At 41.0% G+C, this 26,116-nt stretch overlaps 1 protein-coding gene across 1 annotated transcript in view; it reads left to right on the top strand.

The window, feature by feature from the left end:
• Window positions 1-23,706, top strand: part of CNPY1 (canopy FGF signaling regulator 1) — a 41,506-nt gene extending 17,800 nt beyond the window's left edge. The window contains exons 3-4 of the mRNA XM_071738700.1: window positions 21,930-22,040; window positions 23,641-23,706. Coding sequence (XP_071594801.1) covers window positions 21,930-22,040; window positions 23,641-23,706 — 177 coding nt within the window. The remainder of the gene's footprint in view (window positions 1-21,929; window positions 22,041-23,640) is intronic.
• Window positions 23,707-26,116: the final 2,410 nt, after the last annotated feature.

Below are 26,116 nucleotides of genomic sequence, written 5' to 3'. Positions count from 1 at the left end.
AAGTTAGAGAAATTCTTTATTATCAAGAAATTGATTTAACTCCTTCAACTAATTCTCAAACTCCAACCTTCAGCAACAAGGCAGGAGAACATAGCTAGGGCAGGGTCCTTAGATGAAGACTGGTATGGTTCTGTGGGCTGTTTTACTCAAATGAAGTGTTTCAGGAAAGCACAAATACATTTTTCTGTCTGCCTAAAATGTCAGTCTGAAAACCCATTTCTTCCTAGAGCACTAAGTGCATGAAACATTTTGTGAGTAACAGTGTCTCTAGGTATCTAAGTTGTTTGTGACCACTCTGGCTTCTGCTAAGGTAAAGATGTTGCACTTGTCTCCTGATCTTTGCTGCAAATGTTTGACAGACACCTACAGACAATCCACTGTCCAACTCAGTTAAGCAGATCTGAGCATCTTTATTGGATATCTTTTCAGCCAGGGACTTTCCTACCGAGTGGATTAAATTCACTCTATACACAGCAATATTTTTGACTTTGAACACGAACAGGGATTTATTTTTTTTCCCCACAGGTCTTTTCCATTCCCATTAAAAACAGCAGACGGACAACATGAGAAACCACCACTTCCAGCTTCCACACTGAAACAAACCCCTCCACCACCAGCAGTGTTTGGATTTCCTAGCACCCATCCCTACAGCCACGCACCCTTCCCTGGGGGGAGCATCCTAAAGGGTGCAAAAGGAATAATATGTCTGTGACCCGTTTGTCTCCTTTGTGCTGAGATTACCCACTATGACACCGACTGCAATGGCTTTTGTGATTTATGTCCTTGTTCCTTAACAGCACAAAGCAGTTTTTAAAAGCGTGGGAGATAAGTATGCTCAGTGTGTGTGGATACTGCTCAGTGAAGCAGCTACCAAATTGCATTTTGAATAATGTGCCTGAATTTACTAATCTCTGATTATAAAGGCAAAATATTTACACTACTGAGTCAAAGGCTGGGATCTTCAGTTTGCTCAGTGCTGTCTCAAGTCTGTTCCTCTTGGATACAATGGCAGATTTACCATCAGCTTCTCTGGGAGTCATAGTCAGGCCAAAAACAAGAGCTTATGGAAATACCATCCATAGTTCCTAATCCTCTCTTGGAAGACTTTCCAGAAAGGCTGTACTGTCAGTCCCCCTTTCCCTTCCTCCAAAAAATTATATTTGCTTTTTATATGCCCTTTACTACATCCTTCAGTGAAAAATCTGAAACAAGCAGAGATACTTAACTTCCATACAGCTATCAGTGTATTCCCCTATTCAAGACTGGAAAGATTGTGCTTTTAATATAGATAGACCCATCTGTTCAGGGTGAGGATATGTTCTTTGTGAGATGATGATACTGGATGTTACATGAATCAAAACTATATTTTTAGGCTTCCAGATTCCAGTATTTCCTTTGCACACTGACTTTACTTGTTCCAAAGCCAAAGTAAACTGGACAGGTAGCATAAAATTAATTCTGTAATCCATAGGCATAGCACAAGTCTCCCTTGTAATTCTTCATTTAGTATTCCATTCCATAGCTTGCTGTGCACTGTGCACAGCTCTCTGTAAGGACTGCTGCCTATGGATCATCAACTCAATAGCACTGCTCCAACTCACAACACAACTGCTTTATGGCTCCATTTCTGCCATGGACTGGATGCTGTTGTACTTCATGCAGGATCAAAGATTATGGAGAAAACCATGTTGCAGCAATAAAAGCAAAGTCTTCATCCAGAACATTCCTGACTGCTTCTCAGTGTGATGAGACCTGTAGCATAACATGTTTGGATCTCTGCTGGTTCCTATGTCTACATGCACATGGCTAACTTATTTTCTAGTATATGCTATATTATCTCTAGACTTGAAACAGAAGGGAGGGTGACTGCCTGAATTTCAGTGCTCACTGGAAGTATTTGCTGCTTCCTCCAGCACTGCCATAAGCCCTCTGCACTGCCTTCTCTATTTCTTCTGGCTACCTTTCAGTCACTAGCTTTCCATATTTCCTAGCCTGAGTTCCCCTGATGGACCAAATCAAACTTTAGTGTTTAAGGGAGCCAACAGACATCACCTTCTATGTCATCAGATGTAGTATTGTTTGCTTACTGGAGCTGTAAAATGCTCTTACAGCCTCAGCATGTGGAACCTGGCTCTGCAGCAATGAAGCTCATGCTTTCTGTCTTCCACAGCAGAAATCTGCAAGGTGACTTCTGAGCTATAATTTTATTTTTTTTTTTTTAGCCCCACAGTTGGACTTAACATTTTGGAGATGTTTCAGTTTGCATTCAACAAATGAAGAGAATCTGCTTTCATCTGTCAGAAGTCACTTTAAAGGTTCTAAAGTTAAATGATCCAGGAGGTTTGGCAGGCATTAAAGACCTCTCATTTACCTGCCCATCAGTTCTGTTGCTTACAGTCTCCCACAAACAGATCTTAACTGGGCTGTGGCAGCAAAAAGGGGAAAACTTGGCTTCTGGCATTTCTCTGAACATCCCTTAAGCAGGGCTATAGCCAGAAAGTGAGCACATCTCTCTCTTGTGTTTTTCTTTCATGAGAATCACTTCCAGTTACTTTCCTCCCAGTGCTTCACCCTTACCTTTTTTCAGAGACAAATACAATTCAACCTCTTGCATGGACATGTTTTCCAGGAAAAATGGGATGGTTTATCACATAGCCCATATCCTGATTGCGTTTCTTTGTTACCTGTCCCCAAAGTCGTCTGTCAGGGATGCTCAGGTTTTCTGCTTTGTGTTTCTTTGAGCTTTTTTGTCTAACCTCAGGGCACTGAAACTTAGACTCTTTGATATTCTGTGAGGGCTCCACAGTGAAATGCTGATCAACTAACAGCTCTGACTAAATGTTGGTCTAATCTGGAATTTTGTCTGACAAATTCAGCAGCTGACCTGGACAAGCTGCAGCACTCACTTCACTGTACCAGGACCATGGGTCTGTGTGATTCAGGATGAAAAAGAACACCACAAAGCACCCTGGAAGGCAGCTCATGCTCAGGTGTCTCTCTCCATGTGCTCATGGTTCAGCCATTTCCAGCTACTTTCAGAGCAAGCATCACAACCAGGGCTGTAGCAACCCCTGATGCAAGCCAGGAGTGGCCAAGCAGGACATGCAAACCTGTGTCAGAAAAGCTCTTGGCTTAAGTCAGCTCTGAAATCAGCAAAGCTGGAGCACATGCAAGCCTTTTTTTTTTTTTTTTTTTTTTTTTTTGATCTTTTCTTAACACTGCTATCATTCTGATCCTGGTCAGGATGCCCACATGCAGCAAATCTTCTCCCTTCCCAGACCATAGATAAGAGGAGGCTGACCCGGGCTTCAGAGCCCCAGCTGATGAGCTCTGCAGTTCCACCAGGTCAATTCATGTCCTCTGGTCCTTGCTGGTTTTCCACTACCAGATCATACTCACTTCTTTCCCATTCCTCCTTTAAATTCCCCAGGTGGCTCTGAAGAGCTGTTTGTGTGTCTCCCTACCACCAAACTGGCTTCTTTGCTCTGCCTCTGGTTACCAGCTGCAGTTGCTCTCCATGGGGAGGAGAAACCACCCCAGCTGGGCTGCTTGGGATTGTTGGAAGGGAAACACCTTTTCTGCCAGGTTTTATACACATAAATATAGCTGTTTCCTATCTCCATATTGTCCATCAAAACTCTTTAGTCATACATTCATGATTTCTTTGCACCCTCACATCCTCAGTGATGGCTGAGGCTGGGAGGGGATGGAGGAAAGTGTGACAGCTTTGGAGTCAGAAGCATTAGCTTATGGCTAATTGGTGAGTTGAACAATTCATTTAATTGCTAAAGGCCTTGCAGGGGGCATGGCAAAGAGCAGCTTTGGTGCAATGTGTCCTACAGGCTTGACTAGTGACCTCCCTCCTGGGGTTTTACACCACTCATCTCCCAGGCAAATAAAGCACCTGCTGTCCTCCCTGTTGCTGCCAGGATTTGGATCCTGAGTCCTCATCTCTGTCTCCTTGTGGCACTGCTAAGCCTCTTAAATTGATGAAGACCAGTATTGGCTGTTACCTGGAGATTTTGATACAGAAATATCGAAATGTTAAATGACTTTCCATTTCTTTGGAGGCCCTTTGGGATTTTCATTTCCTGTGTCTAAAATGGCATGTGATTCAGAGTGTCATCTCTCTGGCATGAAGTCCTTATTTTCTCTATTCTGCATCTGCCTGATTTGATTGTCTTGGTTTTTCAGCTGCAAAAAATATCCGGCAGGGCAGATCTTGCTCTTGCAATCAAATAAAGGCATTACTGTGTTATAAAAGACTGGAAAAATTACTTGTGCAGCCATTGAATGTCTCATAACAGCAGCAGGATACGCCTAGGTGGCACGTTGTGAGCACAAGAGAGGTGAAACTGCATCACGTTGTGCTGGGATCAATGAAAGCTTCTCACAAACCCTCTGCAGAATGTCACCCCTGTGATTTGCCCAAGTTGTGGGCTCCCAGACCTTCCACAGAGCTCATTGGGTTTCCAGTCCTGGGTTGTGAAATGAGTGGGGATGTGATTTGGGGATGCTGTAGCAGAGCATCTCAGGGGCTCATTCAGTACATCTGTAATAAGTAGCCTCTGAAAATTAAAAAGGGAAGGAGTTGTGCTCCCAGCTGCAGCATGAAGCCATGAAATGAACAGCAAGTGTTCTCTTAAACAAAAAGAAATATTTAAAAAAGGCAGAAAAAATCCCCATATTTAAATATTTCACATGTAGGAGCTTAAAGTCTTTAGTAGACATTCTCATTCTCTTGAAAGAAGAGAGATAAAAAGATACCTGAGAGGCTTCTCTTAGAAGTGCTCTCTGGACATCAAAACCCACTCTATTAATGTGTTGGTGATGTGTTTTTGCACAGAGTAATATGAAGTAGCAGCCAAAACCTAAAAAGACTCATTCAGGCCCCCTGAGGTCCTCCCACATGTAGCCCTGTGCAGCGCAGGGGTGGGACTGCACTACTGCTCTTACACCTCTGGGCTGCAGGGCAGGCACTCTTTCAGGCAAGGCTCTCCCAAAAAGATGCCCCAAAATTGGCCTGACCTTCACTAAGAGACAGAAGAAAAGCAGGGATTTTTTTTATTATTATTTTTATTTTTATTTTTATTTTTCCTCGATTTTTCCCCTAAAACTGGTCAAGGACAAAATTACACTTGGGTTATGGGAGGAACTGTGGGAGTTATTGTGGTATTAAAAAATTAGCTTCTGTTTAAAGAGGAGCTGTTCCATCATGTATTTCCTTAACTTAGATAAAATAATTAAGCTTTTCTTTACTTGCTCATTATTCTGATCTTGCAAAAAACTGTTAAAAGGAGTAATGCTCCTCTAAGCATCACCAAAGTGTTATGAGACTGTAAAGTATTGTTTTTCACTCAAAAAAATAAGAAAAATAAGCTTATAAAGGAGTGGCTAGTCCTCTCCTATTTTTTTCAGGAATTTTCTGTAATTCCCATTTTACACTTTTGAAACAGCCCCACTGTGAGCATTTTCAGAATAGGTATGTGTATGTATGACTGTAGTTTTCAGGGTAGTTACGAGTTTTCTACAAATCACGAGTCTTAAACTTTCCGTGAATCACTGGAAATATTATAAGACCCAGAGGTAACTATAGCTTTTCAATTCCTGAGATTCCTATGAGTTCTTCTGGGTCCATGTGATTTATTGACAACCAAGATCAGATGGGCTTTGGTTGCCTTAATCCAGACTGTAACACAGACGGCTCCAGACATATGGATTACAAGCAGTAGCTGATACTCACTGCAACTGTTGTGCTAGAAGATTTGTAGCAGAGTATCAGGAAAAGGAGAATTATTTATTTCTCTCCTTTTTAGTAATTTTTTTTTGTTTGTTTCTGGTTTTGGATTTTTGGTTTTGTTTGGTTGGTTTGGGTTGGGGTTTTTAATCTTCTTGACAAAATCCTTACGTGAAAAGCAGTTTTCTACAAAACTCTTCCTGGAGAGAAAAGAAGACTTGGCCAAGATTGAGTTCTGATAGTGCTGTACACATCACACAAGAGATGGAGCAGTAGCTGAGCTCCCTGCTGAGACTCTGAGACCTCCATGGCTTTTGGCAGACAGAGTATAGCCTGCTTGATGCTGCCAAGGGAAAGCAATAACAAGAACAGGGCAACCCCATCCCCCCAGTCCAGTCGAGTCCAGGATGTTGGTTTAATCATGTGAAGATACACTGTGCATTCCACACTCCATGAGGCAAGTTGTAGAGGGAAGATTTAGTCCTTTTCTTGTCTTCGCACTCCTCAGGCCCTACCCAGTGTGTTACTTTAAAGAGTATTCTTAATATTAATTTATATATCATTGGTAAATATATATCCATCTCTTTCATGCTCCGCAGTGTAATGGGAGCGGAGGTTGTGGGTGCTTTTAGTGATGTTCTACAACAGCCCTGAGGATAGCCTCAAAGGAACTGCTGCATCCCCAAGACATGCTGCTGAGATCCTGGAGTGCATAGGAAGCAAAGAAATATAGAGCTGAGAGGTGGAAATTAACCCAGAGACAAAACTAATATTGATTGTGGTTAAAGGAAAGCAGAAAGGGAGTGGCTCTGCTGAAAAAACAACCAAGAAAAAAAGATATCTGGCCCAAACCCAACATCTGCTATTGAAGACACAGGTCACTTGGAAGATGCCACTCCCTCCCTCCCTGTTGGCCTGGTTGGGCTTCATTATTCAATGGAGAGAGGAATATCTTTTGGTGGTGTGTGTGCACACAGCATCCAGCACAGTTGCCGTGCAGTCACAGATGAAGAATTGCTGTGTATGTACACACAGAAGGATATACATATATACATATATATATATATATATATGTATATTTAATGTGCAGCCTGTATTTGAAACCTCACCTACGTCCACACCAAGCCAATTTATGGGTAGATGATGGAAGGTCATAATTAGAATTAATTAATCCAGTGGGAAATCTGTTCCCAGGCAGCCCTCAGCAAAAGGCAGATTGGTAATGTAAGGAGGATAATCTGTACTTCTAAAGCTCTTCTTAGATATTCTTGTCACTTCCAATATCCCCAGGGTGTGAACAGGTCTGATCTCCCATTCTGGGAGCCACCCACATTATTGGTGTGCACTATTTCACAAGGAGAAGCTAAAGACATAGGCCAACACCTTAAAGATGCTGATGAAATACAGACACAGAGCATCCTTGCAGTTTGCTTCCCCAAATCCTTCCAGACAGTCCAAATGGAAACAAAGACCTCCACCCAAGCCCATCTCAGCCCCCAGCATGTATTCTGTAGCAGGGTTGCTGGTTCTGAACATTCTAATGGGCAAACAGAGGCATTTCTGACTATGTGATTCACCTGGTTGACAGTGGATCTAGAACCTGCTGCTGCCATCATCTGGACCATGCTATTTCCTTTACAGAGAACTCATGCCTGGCTTTTGGGGGAATCCAATGCTTCCCCACTCCCAGACATTTCCAAGATTTTTGTTGTACGAAAGCTAAACAGAAACTTTCACAGAAACTGGATTTTGTGTTTTGCTACAAAGCAAGCTGATCTTTCTTCAATAATTCTGTTCTGCCCTGTCCGGACTCTTCTGAAGGAAGGCAAACTAAGGATGCATTAAGTTACTGTAATTTAGTGGTGGCATCTCAGCAGTACCAATAGGCTTAACCATGAAGCAAGCAACCAACCATAAATGACCCAGCATAAAGACATTACAGAAAATCAGCTTTTGCCCAAAAATGTTTCTAATCCAGATAATTTTAATAATAAAAAAAGGTATTTTTAAAATAAAAGAAATCAGATTTTGCCCTGAGAATTTGGAAACTGGAGGATAAAAGGAAAAACCATTCCATCAGAGAAGATAAAATTAGCTGTGGTCTAAATTTCACTGCAGTATCTCATGAGCCTTTGGTGCTCTTCAAATGTCCCTCACGTATATTAGTTTTATACCCACCTGAGAATGAAGTCATTTTCACATAGGATTTTCAATGCTTAATTATTCTTCTTTTGTTCTTATCTCTGTCACTATCCAAGTTTTAAGTTGTTTAGTTGCTCAGTGATTCAAGGTTTGGGTTTTTTTCCTGAGAAGACAGAACAAAGGTGATGAGGGACAAGATTCCTCCAACACAAACAGGGATTTCCAAGAGAAGGACACTGAGGTCAGCCAGACCCTGCCTTCCAGGGTGAACATCAGCACCCAGGAAATGCCAGATTCAAACCTGGGGATTAAAACCTGTGTGTGTCCTCACCCAGATGCATCCCTATTGGCACCAGCCTCATACCTGTGTACACAAAGAGACATTAACATCCTATTTTTAATAGCCAGCTACCATGCAAGCTTCCCTCTGAAAAGTAATGTTGACAGCTAGAAAGTTCAGACTGGCTGCATGTATCTCCACCAAGTTTCTCTAGAAAATACATGTGTTTTACCCTCATTTGTCTCAAGCTTGTAAAAAATCCCATAAAGCCTTTGATAAAGTCCACAAATCCATGAGCATTTCAGCAAAGCATGCCTACCCAAAACTTGCATTTTTAATCTCACTCCCTTGCATATCAATTTTTAAGTATTTTTTTTTTTAATGAGACAAAATCCCAGAGAAAACATCTGTATAAAATGAAGAGCAGAGAATGTATTTATAGAACTTAAGGGCATTTTCCTAACAGGCTGTAATTATCCTCAGAAAGAGCATAAAACCCCGAGGAGGTCCAGATATAAATATACGCTACTGAAGAATTAAAAGCATGTTAAGGTAATAAACAGAAGTATCCAATGCCCTGATCTGGCTTCCATCAGATAAAATGGAGAGAACTATTGCTGTCAGTGGGACACAGATCCTGAATTAGCCATTGTGTGCAGGGGCAAAGGGGCAGTTGTTCTGAGCAGCTTTATAATGGCACGTTGTTTTTTTTTTAATATTTATTTGTGGATTTTAATGTACTAAGCTATTTTTTAAGGAAATTATTTTCACTTGAACAAGAGGTTCTTAATAGGTGATTGGAGTTATGTTCCCCAATAACAGTTTCAGCACTGAAAGAGACAAGGCAACCTTTTGAAACCATTGACCATCCAGTATCTCTCATCAAAATGCCTTTGAAAATGGCACTGCCAGTTTAGGACACAACTCCAGGAAACCACCAAAGAAATGTGAGCATTTTAGCCTCCAAGTGACTGCTGGAGCACTGTGGCCAAGGGAATTAGGCAAACCTCCCAAAAGGATGCTGAAGGGAGCCAGGATCTGGGCTGGCTCACAGCCAGGGGATGTCAGAAGGCACCTCTCTCTCCATAGGTATATGTTAGCAGAATTGGGGTAGAAAAGGTAATTTCCAAGAAAAAGATCTATGACATCCCTGATTCAGACATCACTGAAACACCTTGATCTGAATTCTTAAGTCATGGTTAAGATGACTTCTGATTCATAGTTTGGGCATTTTATCAGTGAACTGCAAGCTAAGGAATGGCAACTTTTTGCCTTTTTTTTTTTTTTTTTTTTTTTTAACATTTTTCTTCTTTTATTTTTTTTTTCCCTTAATTTCATGTTAAAAATTAAATCTAACCAGGACCTATGTCCTCATCTTTCTGTCTGGGGAAACATCATCTCATGGGTTGTATAAGGACCTGCCACTCCTGCTGCAATGGCTTTGGTAAAAAAGAGGTGATTTGGAAAGGAAACGCTCCAGAGAAATTAAGCCCTTTTATACAGGTAATCAACTGAAGTGAGTGAAAGGGCTTTCCCTCCTGAGAGCTCCTCGCCCTAGTGGAAGCGATTCTATAGATGCTATTTTGAAAGCATGTCATATCCATTGTGTTTTGAAACATTTAATTATTTGTGACTCCCTTCAGCGTGGGAGCCTTTCTTCAGCAGTGCTAGGTGGGGTAATACTCTCACAATCATCTCTGGAATATCATATGGAATCTGTTGCCGTGGGATGGGGAATTGGGCAAATATTTGGGGGGTTGGGTGCCTGGGGTTCAGCACAGATTTATGCTCATGGTATTTAGTTCATGGCATGCAGGTATGCCTGGTTTTGTACTATGGTTTTTTTCATACGCTGCCATCCCCATTAATTCGCCTTTGCTTTGGAAACAGATGACTTTGGTATTGCAGATTTTTGTGCTCTTTTGCTGTAGAAAAGCACTCATGAATGCTTGCAGTAATTTGGAAAATTTATACAGATGCATCCGAGGCATGATCAAATGTATCCTTAAAGAAGATGGCTCATAAAAATATGTATGTGCTTGGAATATTTGGATTTACCACCCCTTGAAACATTCTAGAAACCAAGCTAGAAAGTAGAAAAGGCTTAACTGTAGAAAATAAGGCTTAATTCAAGAAGTCAACTACTCTAAACTTTTTCTTTTAGCTAAAATAACATCTAGTTGTATTGAGTGCCTTCATGCACAGAACAGAAAAGCAGCCAGACTTGGGTTTTGTCCTACCAGCTCTACACAAAGGATGATTCAGGGACACCCATGCCCTTAAGATAAAACCAGAAAGTCATTCTTACTTTTCGTTTCCCTCCATATCTAAACATTTCTCAGTGTTTCAGTAAAACCAGCTCCTCATTTTCTGCAAAATGGGGTTGAAGTCCCTGGAGGAACACAGGGAGTCCCTGCAAGCCACGGGAAGAAGCTGACCTTTGGTACCTGGAAGTGCAGCAGAGAGGCGGCTGCTCCTGCCAGCTGGGGTGATAATCCCCTCTGCCTCTGGTAAGTGATAGCTGATAAGTCTGCACAGAATTAGTTGGTGATGTTTATTTATCAACTGGGTCTCTTTTCACCATTGCTAAGTTACTCAGAGTCAGGTTTTTCTGGGCAAGGAAGCTCAGTTTAGATTGCTCTTAGCTGAGGTTATGAAATTCTGATGGCTTCCCCTGGGCAGGTATGAAGGTGGATGTGTGGGAGAGCAGCTCAAAATGTGTGAAATAGAATTTTTGAGAAAGAAAAAGCAAAACCCACCAAAACTTCAGCATTCCCAGAATGCCTTTTGCAAAGGTTGAATGCTGTCGTCTTTGTTCAAAGTGGAGGAAGAGGCAGTACCTGGCTTTCTCAGAGCTGCCAGGATACTGAAGATGTCTATTGGGGATCACTGAGCTGCAGAAGGGAGGCCCATGGGCTTTGTGGTCCCTTTCCATGTCCCAGACATCCCAGTCTGTAAGTTACAGCTATCACTAATAAGAGTGAGGGCCCTGAAGCTGGGACAGGCTCTCTGCTCTCACTAGTCTTGAGCAGGATTTATACTATACAGGACATAGGCTGGGAGTGTGCATTGCCATAGAAAAACTGGTGCAAAACAGGTAAATCTCCTGGGCAGCCAATTGCTCTTCTTTCTGCAGAACTCACCTGGATCACATCTGCTCTTGATCCATCATGTAAGTTCTTTCAGCTACACCAGTATGTCTTTGCTCAGCATGGGCACTCTCATAGAAGTTTTGTCCTGAGAAACTGGAGTGAGACTCTTCTGGACCTTTGGATCTGGTGCTCCTAGAAACCCTCTTTAATCATGACATATAAATTGAAGTATACACATATATATGACACACAGAATCATCAAATGATTTAGGTTGGAAGGACCCTTAAAAATCCAAACCCTCCTGCCATGAGCAGGAACACCTCCTACCAGACCAGGTTGCCCAAAGCCCCATCCAAGATGGCCTTGAACACTTCCAGTGATGGGGCATCATGCTTCTTAACATACCTTTAGGCATATAGATGTATGCTCCATTAATGGATCAATGCTTTGAAGTGCTTCCTGTAAGTGGGGAATTACAAGGGGCTGTGCCATATTTCAAAATACACCTCAAATGGCCAATTTGCCATGGCTTTATGTTACATTCTGATCCATCAGTATCATTGAACAAAACCTCCTGCTCAGTTCTTGTTTCCTGGGCATTCAAAAAGCAGTGCAGCATGCAACTGAAAGCTCTGTTAAGAAATAATAAAAAAAAAGAAATCACATCATAAAATCACACAGCAGCCCAGCCCAGCATTTCACTAATAAACCCTTTTCTTTTTGTCTGCTAACTTACGGTTCTCTCCCCAAAAGGTTTTGTGTCATTGATCAAGGATTTCCTAACAGTGGTGGAAAGAGCTTTTTCAGGCAATGAAAGTGTGTAATACCTTCTGTCCAGGGATGAGAAAAGAAAACAATCTATTGCTCTTGAATGAGAACAGGCAATGTCACCCCAAACTCCCATCCACAAGGACCACATGACATATTTCATCCTTTCTTGTGCAAGTGGAGATGGGAACGTGGGACCTTGAGGGCAGAAATGTCAGAATGTTGTAGAGGAGGGCTCAGTAAATGGGTCCATGAGAAGCAGCCCTGTAGCTGGGCTCAGGGTAAGTAGCTTTAGATACATATGGAGTGAATGGGGATGAAGTAGGCAGAGAAGGCACAAAATCTGCACCCTAAGGAAAACTGGAGAGCTGTGGAAGTTCCAGCTTAGGCAGCATCTATGCTACTGATGTCATGTTAGATGTTGTTTTAAGTGAAAATTAAACTTCTTTAACTGCATCCTTGTGCAAGAGAAAAGCCAAGAACAGTGTGTAGGAACCTGCAGAGACCTGGTTTCCCAGCCACTTGTACTCATGGAGGGATGGGTGTGCACACCAGAGGACAGCCAGAAGGGAAGAGCTTTGCTGGTGTCTTCACTGGAAAGTTGGCAGAGTTGGTGGCTTTGCCTCTGGGCTAAGCTGGGATGGGATTCCCCATTCCACATCCTTCCCTGATGCTGGGGAGACACAGCTCAGCTTAAACCTGTCCCAGCCTTGGCCAGTGCTGTGACAGTGTGGCCAAAAAACCTGGGGGATTTCAGCTGCAATCCAAGCAGAAGCCTAGGTTAGCTGCAACATGAAGTCATGGCCAGATGGTTACCATCCAGCAGAGGAATAATGAAGGTATTAAGGTTAATTTAACAGGCTTAAGTCTATAGGTGGTCTTGGAAGGCTGCAGTCAAGTAGCTGCCACCCTTTACTCACCCAGGAAGCGTGCAAGAAGCAGGGGTGGATGGAGGCTCCTGCTATATTCCCAGTAAAGGTTTAGAGCTGGGGAGGTTTCCCCGTGGAGAACAGGAGGGGAGGGTGGGGGTCAGGGGGGGCTGCAGCCCTGCTTGCTGAGCCCAGACTGCTGGGGGAGGGGGACACCCAAGTTTGAAAAATTCTGAGCTTTTAGCTAGGAAATCTGTGAAGCGTAAAAATGTCCACAGATTAGAAAATTTTATCTACTGTCATGTATAAGACTAGTTAAAAATTTCCAGCGGGGTTTCCCTTTATCAGTGTTGTTTTCTGTGCTGCAGTCACAGCCCGTCTCCTGACAGGCGTGTTGCTGCTTTAAAATTACTTTAATAAAGCAATGAGAAGAATCCACTGTTTTATTTTGAACACCGGGGAGTAGCAACTCTTTAAACTTCCCTGCTCACAGGGATGGAAAAAGAGGTTCAGGAAGCACAGGGAGTCCCACCTGGGGAGGAGGTGACAGACCTGGCATCAGGGGGAGCATCATCCCCAGCTGGGAACTGACTGCTCCAGGGATGCACTGTTATGCAGCTCAGATCTGAATCCCATAGGAATCCCAGCGAGCCAGCACTTCATCTTAGCTCACTTCCCCTACATAAAACTCCATTCCATGCTCTCCAGCACCAAGACAGCCCAAAGAGGGATGATGTCCACCCATGCACACCAAGACAGTGTGTTCATCTCCAGCTTGACCTCCTCAGCCCTTCACCCCACAGACCTCCCCAGTTCTCCCCATCAAGGAGTTGTCCCAAGCCTGAGCCCAACAGCACAGTTTCCTTTCAGATCTTATAGTTATTCCTGTTAAGTCTGTTAGCCTAGATCTGGCTCTTGGGACTGAAGACTTAAACATCCTTCAGCACAACAGACTATCAAACAATTTTTTTTCCTATTTTCTCTCCTTTGCTGGAGACTCCATCACACACGTGGGTTGTTCCCTATTTCTCTGCCTAGTCAGCCTTTCCTAACCCCATCCAGCATCCCCCACAGGCAGACCTTCCTTAGGAGAGCTTGTTTTGCCTGGGGAAGAGGTGGGAAAGTCTGATCAAAGCACTTGGCTTCCTCCTTAGCCTCTTTTTGTTTTCTAAGTTTAACCAGTGTTTTAGCACATTTGAGTCCATCTTTCGGAGATTGAGAGGAATAGGGCTTTTGTTTGCTTGTTGCTAAAGCACCTTACTTCTAATTAACAGAGTGATTTAATTAACATTAGGCAGAATCCGCCTGGTTTTGTTCCCTTAGGGGATAAGGGGAGGATAGCAGGGAAGGCAAACAGGTAACATCCACTTCTGACACTAATTCTCCAGGGCATGGTCCTGATTTCTGAAGGCTGCTCCAGGCTATCTTCTCCAGACGATTTGAGTCTGAAGAAGAAATAAAAAAATGGAGTGTGAATAAAGTTCACATATGGGGAGGAAGGTTGGCTTTGACTGACTGTTTGTTTCCTCAAGTGATGGTGGGGAAAGGGGCAGTTTTTGAAAGATCACAACTTCTGAATGGCTTAGAGCAGAACCTGGGAAAATAAACGCAGAGATATTTTTTTTCAGCTGAAAATAATGTGTACAATGTCATCCTTTTCTGCCGTGCTGAGGTTCGTCTTTATTCATAAGAACAAGCACTTGGTGCTGCAGATTTTAAGTGTAGAGATCAGAGAAATATTTCTATAGTACAAGATGGAACTTGTGCACTCTAGGTACCCAGACACAGGGACAACAGTTTTATACTATACGAGGCATGCTGAATTTATAATGTATTCACAATAGTGACTTTATTAAGTAAGGGTTTGTTGGATTCTTGACATTGCAGGGAGCATCTCTGTGAAGAATAGGGCTGGAGATATTCGGGTATGGAACAAAGAAATGAAACAATTTCTAGGTAGCTGCAGTCTGGCTGGACAGACCCCTCGCCTGGCTGGAGTGGGGTTTGTTTTCTGCCTCTCCTCCCCAATGGGGCTGGCAGGGTGTTTGCCAGGAGAATGTGGGGTTTTTGGTTAGGTTAAATCTGCTGCTTTAATCGGGGCTTCTGATTCTTTCCTAGCATGTTGCTACTGATTATTTTTGATGGGGAGGGGGGATGTGGGGGAAATGCCCTTCTCTGAATGCTACGCTAGCATAAAGTCTCCTGTCCTTATTATTTTCAATTAATATTAAGAATGAACAGTGCAGCTTTGGCACAGCCTGAAGTGTGAACAAGGCAAATTAGGTGAGAGATTACACATTTGTGGCATTCTGGTATTAGCTAAAATAGTTTCAGCTTTGTCTTTGGTGGTGGTCTTAAAGCACGTGGAATGCGAGGGTGGAATTCGGGACTGGCTCCGGAATACCCTGGTGTGAATTTTTTCCTTTAGAAGAGAGTGCTTAATTCCACATATTAACATGTTGGGCTATCTTACTAAAAGTGAAGTTACGCTGATTAGTTACACTACAGAAGCTCAAGTATCTACATCTGCTTGAAGCAGGCATTTAATGGCAGGAATAATGGCAAACTTTGCTCATGTAACGTTTCACTTTAAGTATCTTGAGATGCACATAACCGAGGCTAGAGCTGGGAGACAGGGTCTTGTAAATTTATTTTTATTTTCTTTTAAATAAGCAGAATTCCAGTTGTTTATTTTTTAAGTTATTTCCTCCCCTCAGAGTACAAGAATTTCACCTCCTTCCTTATTACAGGAATTTCAGCTCCTTCCTTGCTAAAATGAACTCTCCTTCTCCTAAACTAATATGTGATGAATGGAACTAGAAAGGTAAATTCTTAAACTTTCTTTAAAATACCCCATTACACAATAAAGTTCCCAGCACTGATTAAGCCCAGGTGGTCTGCTCACCCAGCAAACAGATATTTTACAAAGCTTTATTATGCCTCATTAGAATTCACTCCTTTAGAAGATTTCTAATTATATTGTCTATTAAAACTAAACCTTCAAAGCTATTTGCATATTATATGAAGAAATCTCATACAACAAACTCACAGTGGATTCAATTAACATAATAGCTAATTATATATCCCATCAGCCTTTAGAGTAGCTCAGCATTCATGTTGCTCCTGTTTTAGCCTAGAGCAAAGGAGGTTTGAATTTTCACTTCTAAATATTGACTTTTAACTAATATCAAAAATGATTTGAACACTTTTGTGGATGAAAAGATAGTGATTAAACTACATGAAACATTTTAAAAGACTTATTTCTAAGTCTTTGAAACATTTCCTATTTAAACCTAAAGCTTCATATATTATCCATTCTGAATCTGTCTATATTTTATAAAAATTTGACCAGATATGTCTAATTGTTTTGAGAAATATTTGATTGACAGCTTGGTTATTTTGAAACTGCCTACTTCCTGCAGTTACATTTTGTATATTTTTCATTGCACTTTGTAATGCAATTGTATTCTTGGCCGGTCGTGGTATCTATCAAGCAAGAAATTTAGGACTAGATTAACAGAGACATAGTAATGAACAGGCATTTGAGCACCCTATAATTGACTGTTATTAAGGTGTCGTCACAGTGGTCCATAATGAATTCTCTTGTTTTGTTTTGAAATTGGATGAGATATTCTGGAAAAAAACACACAAATAAATGCAAAAGTTTCCTCCAACCTCAAAAAAGCCCACAAAACAACAACAACAAAAATGCAACGTAACAAAGAAACAATGCGCTTTCTCTTTTTTTCCCTTTTTAAAGGTTTCAAATTATTTGAAGGTGCTTCCAATTTTTAAATGCTCTGTAGAAAAAGCAGAGAGGGAAGGATCAGAGTTTGTGCCTAATTTGAAAACTTGATAGAAAAGAATACTGTACTCATCAACCTCATAAAACGTAATGAAAAATCTGCTGGATATCATATATACATATTTGAAAAAGATAGCAGATAAAGTTTGTTGCCAAGTAAATGGTTTTCTCCCAATACAATGATGGCTGCTTTTTCATTCATATTTTAATGAGGTTAGTATCTCTGAGACAGCTTTTTCGGGATGGAGGCCCATGTCTCCGGTACAATTACAATAGGAGTTGCTTTATTGACAAGTACTATTCAAAATCTTCACAGTATAGAAAGAAAGGCTTTAGTTTTCCACCACTTGTCCAAATACTTATTCGTCTCTTACTATTAAAACACTTTCAGAAAGAGCACTCTTAACTGCCCAGAACCCTGTACAGCTGGGCAGATGACAGTTTACCAAAAATACTTTGCTGAAATTCAAGTTGCATTTCTTTCTGCAAAAATTTCCCTAGGCAAAACACAACAACTGGACAACAGAAATTAATAGATTATCTTGGCAGCTTCTGCATCCACAGGTTTACGAGAGGCTTGCTCATATATTCGTAGTTGCTACCCAAAGTGTGAGACTCCAAACAAATGAGGGAAGACACAGAGATTACACATCCAATGTGTAATTTGTTAAAGAGAAACACAAAATTAGTAAATCCAGCTGTTGGCAAATTATGCTCCTACATTTTTATTTACTTGCTTTATATATCCCTAAAATGCTTTGCAACACTGTAGCAAGGGAACACAGCCCAAAGCTAAATATGATGCTAAATACAAACCATTTTCAGCCTGACCCACATCACACAGATGCCAGTTCATACACAAAACCTTTCTCATGCATCCAAAAGAAAGCACAGACAGCAAAATCATCTCTGTAAATTTGTGGGGTTTGTCACCTGCATTTTGAAGTTTCGTTGCTTTGTATTTTTGAGGTTGGATGTGTTTTCTCCCAGGTCAGTGCTTGGCTTTGCTGCACTGATACCACTCAGGAGAGGTGAATGCCTCATATTTGGCCAGGATACCCTGTGGCCCCTCTGGGCTTGGGCTCAGCCACACTCACAGTGTCCCTGACCAGCCAGGAAGCCACAGGAAGGGGCTGCAGTGGGGCAGCAGGGGATATGGCTACACACCTGAATATCAGTTGGAACATAGATATGGAAAAAACTTTTTTCCCCCCTCCCCCAGAATCTTCAAAATAAAACTCTCCTCATTACACTGAATACCTTTATGTGTGAAGAAATACAGCTGTGAAAAGTGACTTTCCCTATCAAGCTGACTTAAGTTACTGTCCTGGAAGTAGCTTAGGAAAGGGATGAAAAGTAGTGCAAGTTATTGGAATAGCAACCAGATTGGAAAAAAAATAAATTATAAAATAAATCCCTCCCGGAGCAACACTGACCTCAATAGAAGTGATGCCAGGGCTGAAATTAGATTCTGAGGTTGAATCTCACCTCCTGTTGTAAGGGCTCTAACACCCTCCTCCTGTGTTCACAGGTTTCTTTATTTTCTACTTTCAGAAACTGCCATATATTTCTCTTTTTTTTGTTGGGGTAAAGCCCTTCCTTCATGCCTGAGCACTGCTTGAGCCTCTTCACTCCCTGACACAGCAGCAGGGAGAAGCAGCAGAGTTTGGAGAATAAGTTTCAAACACAACTTTGGCCATTGCCTTCTGATACTGCCAGCTTTTTTTTTTTTGTTGGCCTGCGGGACACTGTGTTTTCCTAAAAAAAAAATATTTGCATCCCAGTGGATGAGACAGACTTTTAATAGCAAAATCCAGTTTGGTATGAGCTTGTCTTCACTGTAAAATAGGTTACGCTGCCCTACAAACAGGGCTAGCAGTAAAAAACAGCAGGCTTTTTAATTTTAAAAAAAAAAATTTTTAAAAATTGTTTTGCTTTTCCCAGGTTTTTCCCTTTTTTTGTTTGTGTGGTTTGGTTTTTTTCCCGCACTCTTTTTCACTTTTCCCAGGTCTCATAAGAAGTAGTCTCCTCATCCAAAATGCCACTGGGGGAGGGAAGGATTTCATAATGGGCCCCAGTGCAAGAAGAAGATGAAGGGAGAGAGAGATGGGGAAAAGAAGAAAAAAAAAACAACCAACCTTCTAAGCTTTAATTTTAATTCTCCTGCCTTTATTTATCTGATTTGTGGCCAGATGGTGGTGAAGCAAGGCAACCCCTTTGTGCAAATGAAGCCCACATGTGAAAGTCCTTCTGTAATGTAATCATTGAGACCGGAAGGGTTCATACTGTGTCTGAAAAGAGACAATGGAGCCTGGATATATCAACATCGCCGAAATCGAGTTCATTTGCGATGCAGGCCCTTTGACTATGGTTGTCATGAAAACTTCCTACTTTGATCAGCAGAGGGTGGAGAGAAAAAGAAGAAGAAGAAAAAAAAAAAAAAAAAAAAAAGAAAAAGAAAAAAAAAAAAAGAAGTCTTCTAAAGGGGCAGGGATGCGGCGCGGGTGTTTGCTGTGCACTTGGCTCCGGTTCACGCCCCTTTCCGGAAGACGCAACAGGGAGAGAAGCATCTTGCACCTTGACCTGTCTAGACGGGGCGCAAAGTTTGGGGGGGGGGAGTGGGGGGAAGGGGAATGTTGTTTTTTTGTTTTATTTTTTTGTCCCCGTTTCCAATGGTGAGGGTTGCTCTTTGACCCCCACCACCAGCAGCGGTGGCTCTCGGGGCGTAGGTAGCGGCCGGAGGTTTCCTGCCGAATTGGAGGGAAGGGGATGGACAAAGATACGGACCAGCTGTTCGGAAATAAAGCTGAAATAGTAGAACCTGGGAGAAGCTAGTTTTTGTAAGCTATTATTTTCCTCACAAAACCCCTGGGAGGTATTAAACAGCTGCATCTGAGCTGGCGAGCAGCGGCTAAAAGACAGAGCAACAACTGAAAGCCCGGGACTTTTACAAACTCCGTTTCAACCAGAGAAACAAGTGGCTGGAGCACCAAGGGCTTTCATGGCCAGAAACATCCTCTGCTGGTGGCTGTCTCCCTTCACCTCCGTCTCTTCGGGCTGCCAGGAGGTTTCCAACTGGGCTCTGGCTTCTGGAGGAGGGCGAGGGGCATGAGGGGCGCGTTGGGTGTGAGCTGGAGGGTTCTCCAGGGTCACCTTAGCTGGAGCTGACATTTTTAATTATGTGTGTAATGTAACGTGTCAACAGTTCTACATAGAGAGAGGGGATGCTCTTTTTCGGTGATCTAACTAAACGTTATCTGTATGAAATGGGTTTTTTTTTAGTGATATAATTAGCAAGGCAAAAAAAAAAAAAAAAAAAAAAAAAGGGACGGTTTTTGCCTCTATGTGGTTCCTTTAGCAAAGTCAGAGAGCAACTTAATGGAGTTGTTGGGACAGAAAGGGAGATAGTAGAGACTTGTTCCTAGGCAAGAGAAAAATCTATGCAGACTTGAAAAAAAAAAAATCTTAAAAAACTTTGAAATTTGCTGTAAGCCAACACAACGAAAGAATAACCTTTTATTTTCCAGCAAGAGCTGTGTCAGCGTGCCCACTCTTCCTCGTCACTTATATACATGCAGATTGTGCCTTGTTTTAAGAATCTTGCCATATTTTAAAATACTCTGAACCAGATCCTCACAGAAACCAGCTGAGCATTTGGAGATAACACTTGTTTTTTCAGATGCTTTATAACATTATTTAGAAATGTATTTGGATCTATTTAAGGCTTCATAAATATGAATAAAGCATTTACAAAAGACACGTCACTTGCAGAAGTAACCCATGGATTGTACCAGATGCTTTTATACATTATAAATTTCCTAAACTCCAAAGGTTCAAAACAACATTTTACTCGGGGAATTTTTTTCTAAGTGATTAAATATAAATCAGTGTTTCCCCCAAAAATATCTCTGTTGATTTCTGTGCAGGAAATAAGGGAATTGTACTAGTGGCTAAAATGAAGACTGCTATTAAAGTAGTTTCAAATATTTATGGACAAATTAGAGGAGGAGGGGAAGGATGTCATCTTTTTTTTTTTTTCCTTAGGCCTCGTGGCATAGGGATAAATTTTTCTCGGCTAATCCAGCTCAGCTAAAAACACTGAGGTACTCAGCCTGGCTTCACGCTAGCGCCTTCTCCAAACATATATACTTAATTTTTTTTTAATGCTTTTTAGGTATTCTGTTGGTTTGGGTTTTTTTATCTAGTAGAAAGTACGCAAAAAATACCCCCCCAAAAAAAGCCATGGAGTTGTTCTGGCCATGGCCTTTAGGGCAGCTGGGGACTTGAAAGAGGCCAGCGAGTGAGCCGGCGTGCACGCTCGGAGGGCCGGAGCTCCTGGGAAGGATCTCAGGCAGCAGCTCTGCCACGGCCACCTCCAGCTCAGGGGCAGTGCATGTCCTGGTAGATAATAGATTGAATATTTTTATTTTTTTTTTTAGCAAAACACCCCAGCAAAGGGCCTTTTTCTGTGCGTGTACTGAGCACAACTTCCAGCGAGCAGATTATATTTCTTTTTTTTTTTTTTTCTCTGCCCATGTTAAAGGGTTTCCCCTTGTTTATGAGGAGAAGCCTGGATTCTGGGGACAGGAATTTCCTCTTAATATGAATCCAAGCCTCCTAAAAAGCCAAACACCAGGCTGGGTGGTGCACCCCCTCAGAGTCACACTTCACCCTTCTCATGGGGTCAGAGACCCATTTTGTGGCACTGAAGTGAATTACCAGCAGCTCCCTAAATAGTGGGGGGGGGGACTCGGCAGCTCCTTGCTGTCGACTGCTCTATCTGTGGTGAAATCAGAGCTGCATCTGCATAGTCAGAGAGCTGTATTTATTGTACATCATGACCGTTAATATCAGACTACAGAATGGGCTTGTTTTATTTAAATTTTGAGTGCCTCCTCCCTGAGTCTATGTTGAAAGAGGCGGAGGGATGGGATGGGGGGTGTCTCTATCTGAGTGAAATGCCTTTTCGTGGGATTTCCACACCCCCCCCAACCCATGAATGTGGTTTTTGAAACATCAGTGAGGCTGGGCATAAAGTTTAAGTAATATTTGGTGGCATTAATTCTGGGGCAACCCCCATTCCTCCCCATGCTGCATAGGGCAGGGAAGAGTGGAGCGAGCTGGGGGCTCTTTGCTGCATCATCGCAACTGCCTGGCTTATTTCTAGCTTTAAAAAAAAAAAAAAAAAAGCACAGTAAGAGTATCCTCCTTTTTTTTTTTTTTTCATCCTTACAGTGGGAAAGTATCGTAGAAGAGTATGAAGATGAAATATTCTCACTTATCGCCCAAGAGGCAGACTATCTAGCTGACAAGCTGTGCAGTGAAAAATCAGGTACTGTGTCTGATGTAACATGTGCTCTCTCTACAGCCGTGTGGGGTTGGGCTTTTTTTTTTTCAAACCCTGCTTTGGAGGAGAAGTGGACTGTTGTTGCATAAGAAATGACACTACATGACTTTTTTTTAAAACATCCCTTTTTTTTCAAAGGCTTTTTATTGTTTTAATTCTTTCTTGCATATTAATGCAGCATAATTTCAGCATCCCAGCTAATGCGGCGTGTTTTCCTCTTGGTGTTCCATGATTTATGCATCTGCGCTGTCATTTCCAAGTCAGAAATGAAACTAACCCTCTCAAAACAAAACACAGGCATTTGTTTCTCCTGTTTAATTTCTAATTGTGGCCACAAAACTACGAGCCACGAGCATGCAGATTAGAAATGTGCTGTTAATTTTGAGATGAATTCTTCGTTGCCATCAGACCGGAGTTGTCCCTAGAAGGGCTGGCCAGCCCACCACCACAACCTGCTAGTGGGGATGTATTTTATAAATGTTTTCTTTCCCTCTAAAATATATAGTTTCAAATAACTAAGGCTTCTTTTTAATCCTGACGAAGTTCCAAAATATAAAAACGCTTCCAAATAATTAATTCTGGCTTACATAAAATCTTCCTCCATTCCTCAATATGTTGGACTCATTTTCAGTGTTGTAGTTGTTTTTTTAAACATTTGTATTAATTTCTGAATCTAAGAAGCACATCACTTAAGGCACTAAGTACTATGAGATGATAAATGAAGTTGGATTATCCTTTCTCAATGTGCTACCTTCAGTGATAGAATATGCATGAAAATATTCATCTCAGAATCAGCACATGTAAATAACTGGTGTTTTTGAGATATAAAGGCTGTAAATATAATTTGAGATATAAGAAACAAAGCACATTAAAAATTCCAGAAGTTGATAACAGCAGACTCATCAGAATTTCATAGAGATAAGTTTGTGTACTTTAAAGCAGCAATAGATTTTTAAATACTTATTAAAAAAGCATAGTCCAAAGCACTGGAGAACTCTATCAGTAATGACACAAAGTTGTCTCTATAATCTGTGTGGACAAATAATTAAAAAAAAAACAACTTTCCTAAAAGGTTTTATTTTTTTACAAATAGTTTTTATTTGTCATATCTACTGTGAGGGAACTACTCTCAGCCATGCCAGAAGAGCAGATGCAGTAACTAATACATTATTTTGGAAAAAAGATACTTCCTCCAAAATGGACGGCAGAATTTCTGGCATGGGACTTGTACTGAGAAACTTTCTGGGCATTTCAGAAACAAAACTCAGGAGGGTCCATGAGACAATAATAAAAAATCTTCTTCCAGAGAGATTTTCTCAGAGAAGAGATTGGGATAAATCCCCTCTCCTCTTTCACTCCACTCATAGCATCCTCTAACACTTCTGGAGAACAAACTGCAGTTTTGTGTATCTCTCTAATACTACAAAAATATTTTCCAAAGGTGCACATAGAATATTGATTCCAAAGCCCACACTGTTAAAAATCTCTCTCTTTTTTTTTTTTTTTTTTTTTTTTTCCTTCATGAATCTGTTCAAAAGCTTTCTCCCCCCCTCTGAAATCACATTTTGGGTTTAAAACCCATGCTGTGTGCTTCTCTAGCCTCGTTACATCGACAAAATAATTTCCTCACAACTGGCAGAAGAGATTGCTGTAGCCACACGTTAACCTCATTCATACAAATATCCCCCTGCATAAGTGCAGAGCTGCTCTTCCTAACTATAAATAGTGGTCCACAGAGAGTCAAGAAGTTTAGTTTTCTTCCTGACAATTAGCACAAACAAGCTGCCATTTAATAAAGAGAAGTATAAGCCCTCATCTCTGCAAATATAAGATGCTTGCAAAAGTGGCAGGAGCACTGCAGAGTGAGGCTGAGCCACCCTGGCACAAAAATAAGGGAAAGAAATTAATTTGCCATTCTCCATATCGCCCCATTGCCCATTTAAAAAATGTCAGTATGTTAAAGAATAAAGATTTTAAGAAGCCAGGGAGTCTTTTTTTTTTTTTTCTTTTTAAACCTAATTTTACGTATAAAGTGGATTGAAAATAAATGTATTAAATTGTTCTAAAAATAATGAAATTTTTTCCACAAACTGTGTGGTATGCAGAAGCTGGCAGAGAAGCACAGCAGTACCTGACAAAGCAGGACAGTGCCTGCCTGGGTTTTTCCAGGGAAAGTAAATTCAGGCTCTGGTGGCACTGGAAACGGCGAGTCCTCAAAATTATGTCAGGATTCACACCAGATACACAGCACTAACATGTACCTTTCCAAAGCCTCCAAACCACAGAACACAATGAGAGTTAGGTTATTAAGTCTTATCTATCTTACAATGGCAATTTCATTAACACATTATATTAAAGCAATATTACACTCTTATCATCTTACTGTAAATTATTGGTTCTTTTTACTCGGTGCTCCATGTGTTCATTCAGAATGGCATTTTTAACTTTTCACTTTTTTTTTTTTTTTTTTTTTTTTTTTTTTGGGGGGGGCAAATTATCATACTAAGTTACAGAATTAGTATAGAAAACCTCTCCATGGGCCACTTGCAGATTTTGATGCTGTGGATTTCACTATCAAGCAGGAGGGGAAAAAAAAAAAAAAAACAAACAAGCCAGTGGTGTATTCATTTCATTATTGCTCTTTAATTCTGTTTTAAAAGGCTGCATATGTGAACACAGCTTATTTCTCGTGGCCTGTTGCAGACTTATTAATATTGGTGTTGTCAAGCCCTTTTTATACTGTGCTGTGATGAAATTATAATGGTTGCAGTTTCTCCTCAGCCTACAAACATGACATTAATGGCAGTACCATAGAACAGGAAGAAAGCCCCTTACCCGTAAGTCACGTTTAGTATCTTTTTTTGCTCTAATATCATACTAGCTCTTTTTCTATGAGTACTGGAGGTGGATGTTTCTTGTTTGATTAAAAAGTGGGAAACTTCAATAAAGTCTTTTAGCATGATCAAACCGTTTGATATTTACAAGCATAGATCCCTTCCCTGTCATGTATTCTTTGATCACGCAAAAAGTCTCGGCACCAGACAGGCAGGGAAAACCTGCTGAGACACACCTTCAGATCCCTCACTATTTTTACAAGCTTAAAAAAAAATCTAAAAGTTAATTTTCAGGGAGATTATTCTTCTCGTTTTTTTTTTTTTTGTTTTTTTTTTTTTCCTCCCCCCCAAACAGGAGCTGTAGTTGCTGATCAGACCAATGGAATAAAAAATGTAGGGTTTTTTTTTAATTGCAGAGCTGCTTTAATTTTCTTTGCTGGCTGCAATAATTTTCTGTATGTACTTTCTGGGTTTATATATTTTTTTTAGTTGCAGTAGTTGGGATTGTGTCATGCCAGCAGCATTTCATTCAGGGTTATATGGACTTACGCGAAGATCAGTAAGAAGAAACCAGCTAAAGCTTGTGCTAATGTATAGAGCAAGGCCAGTTGATTTATAAGTGGAAAATAATTTAATACTGCATCTTTTATGAGTGCTGAATGCTACTGTTTAAGTAACATCAGGACTTCTCCTATATTTTTTCTCATGTGCATGCAGCCATAAAAATGTTTTGTTTGGCTAAAGTCTTCCAGTTGCTGTTTTATTTGAAAAGTGTTTTAACCCAAATATTTCTCTATTTAGCTGTTTGGAAAGTTTGACGATAATTTAGGCACCCGATGTTGAGTTTTACAAAAGTGAAACAAAACACTCTTATTCAACTGCAAAGAAATGCTGAAGTGTCTTTCTGCACAATTATCGCCCAAACTATTGTGTTTTTGCAAACTGATACTTTCTAGGAAGCTTGTTCCCAGTGAGAACTACTCTCCTGGAGAGTTTAACAAAGCTAGCAGCTACATCAATTAAAAGCAACTAAAATGTCTGTTATGGATTTGTGCAGAATATTAAACTGCCATTAAGCCATTTACCATTTACCTTCCTAGTCTGTGCAAGATTATGCTTAATAAAGGCAATATATGGGGCACAAAGCTGTGGTTTAATGCTGCCACGGTACCTTGGAATTACATATTTCTCACATTTTTCACCCCATGCAACCAGGAAGAAAAAACAGTATCTAGAGAGAT

This window comes from Heliangelus exortis, chromosome 2 (genome assembly GCF_036169615.1).
Source record: "Heliangelus exortis chromosome 2, bHelExo1.hap1, whole genome shotgun sequence".
NCBI lineage: Eukaryota > Metazoa > Chordata > Aves > Apodiformes > Trochilidae > Heliangelus > Heliangelus exortis.
This window is presented reverse-complemented; position numbering and strand designations above follow the sequence as displayed.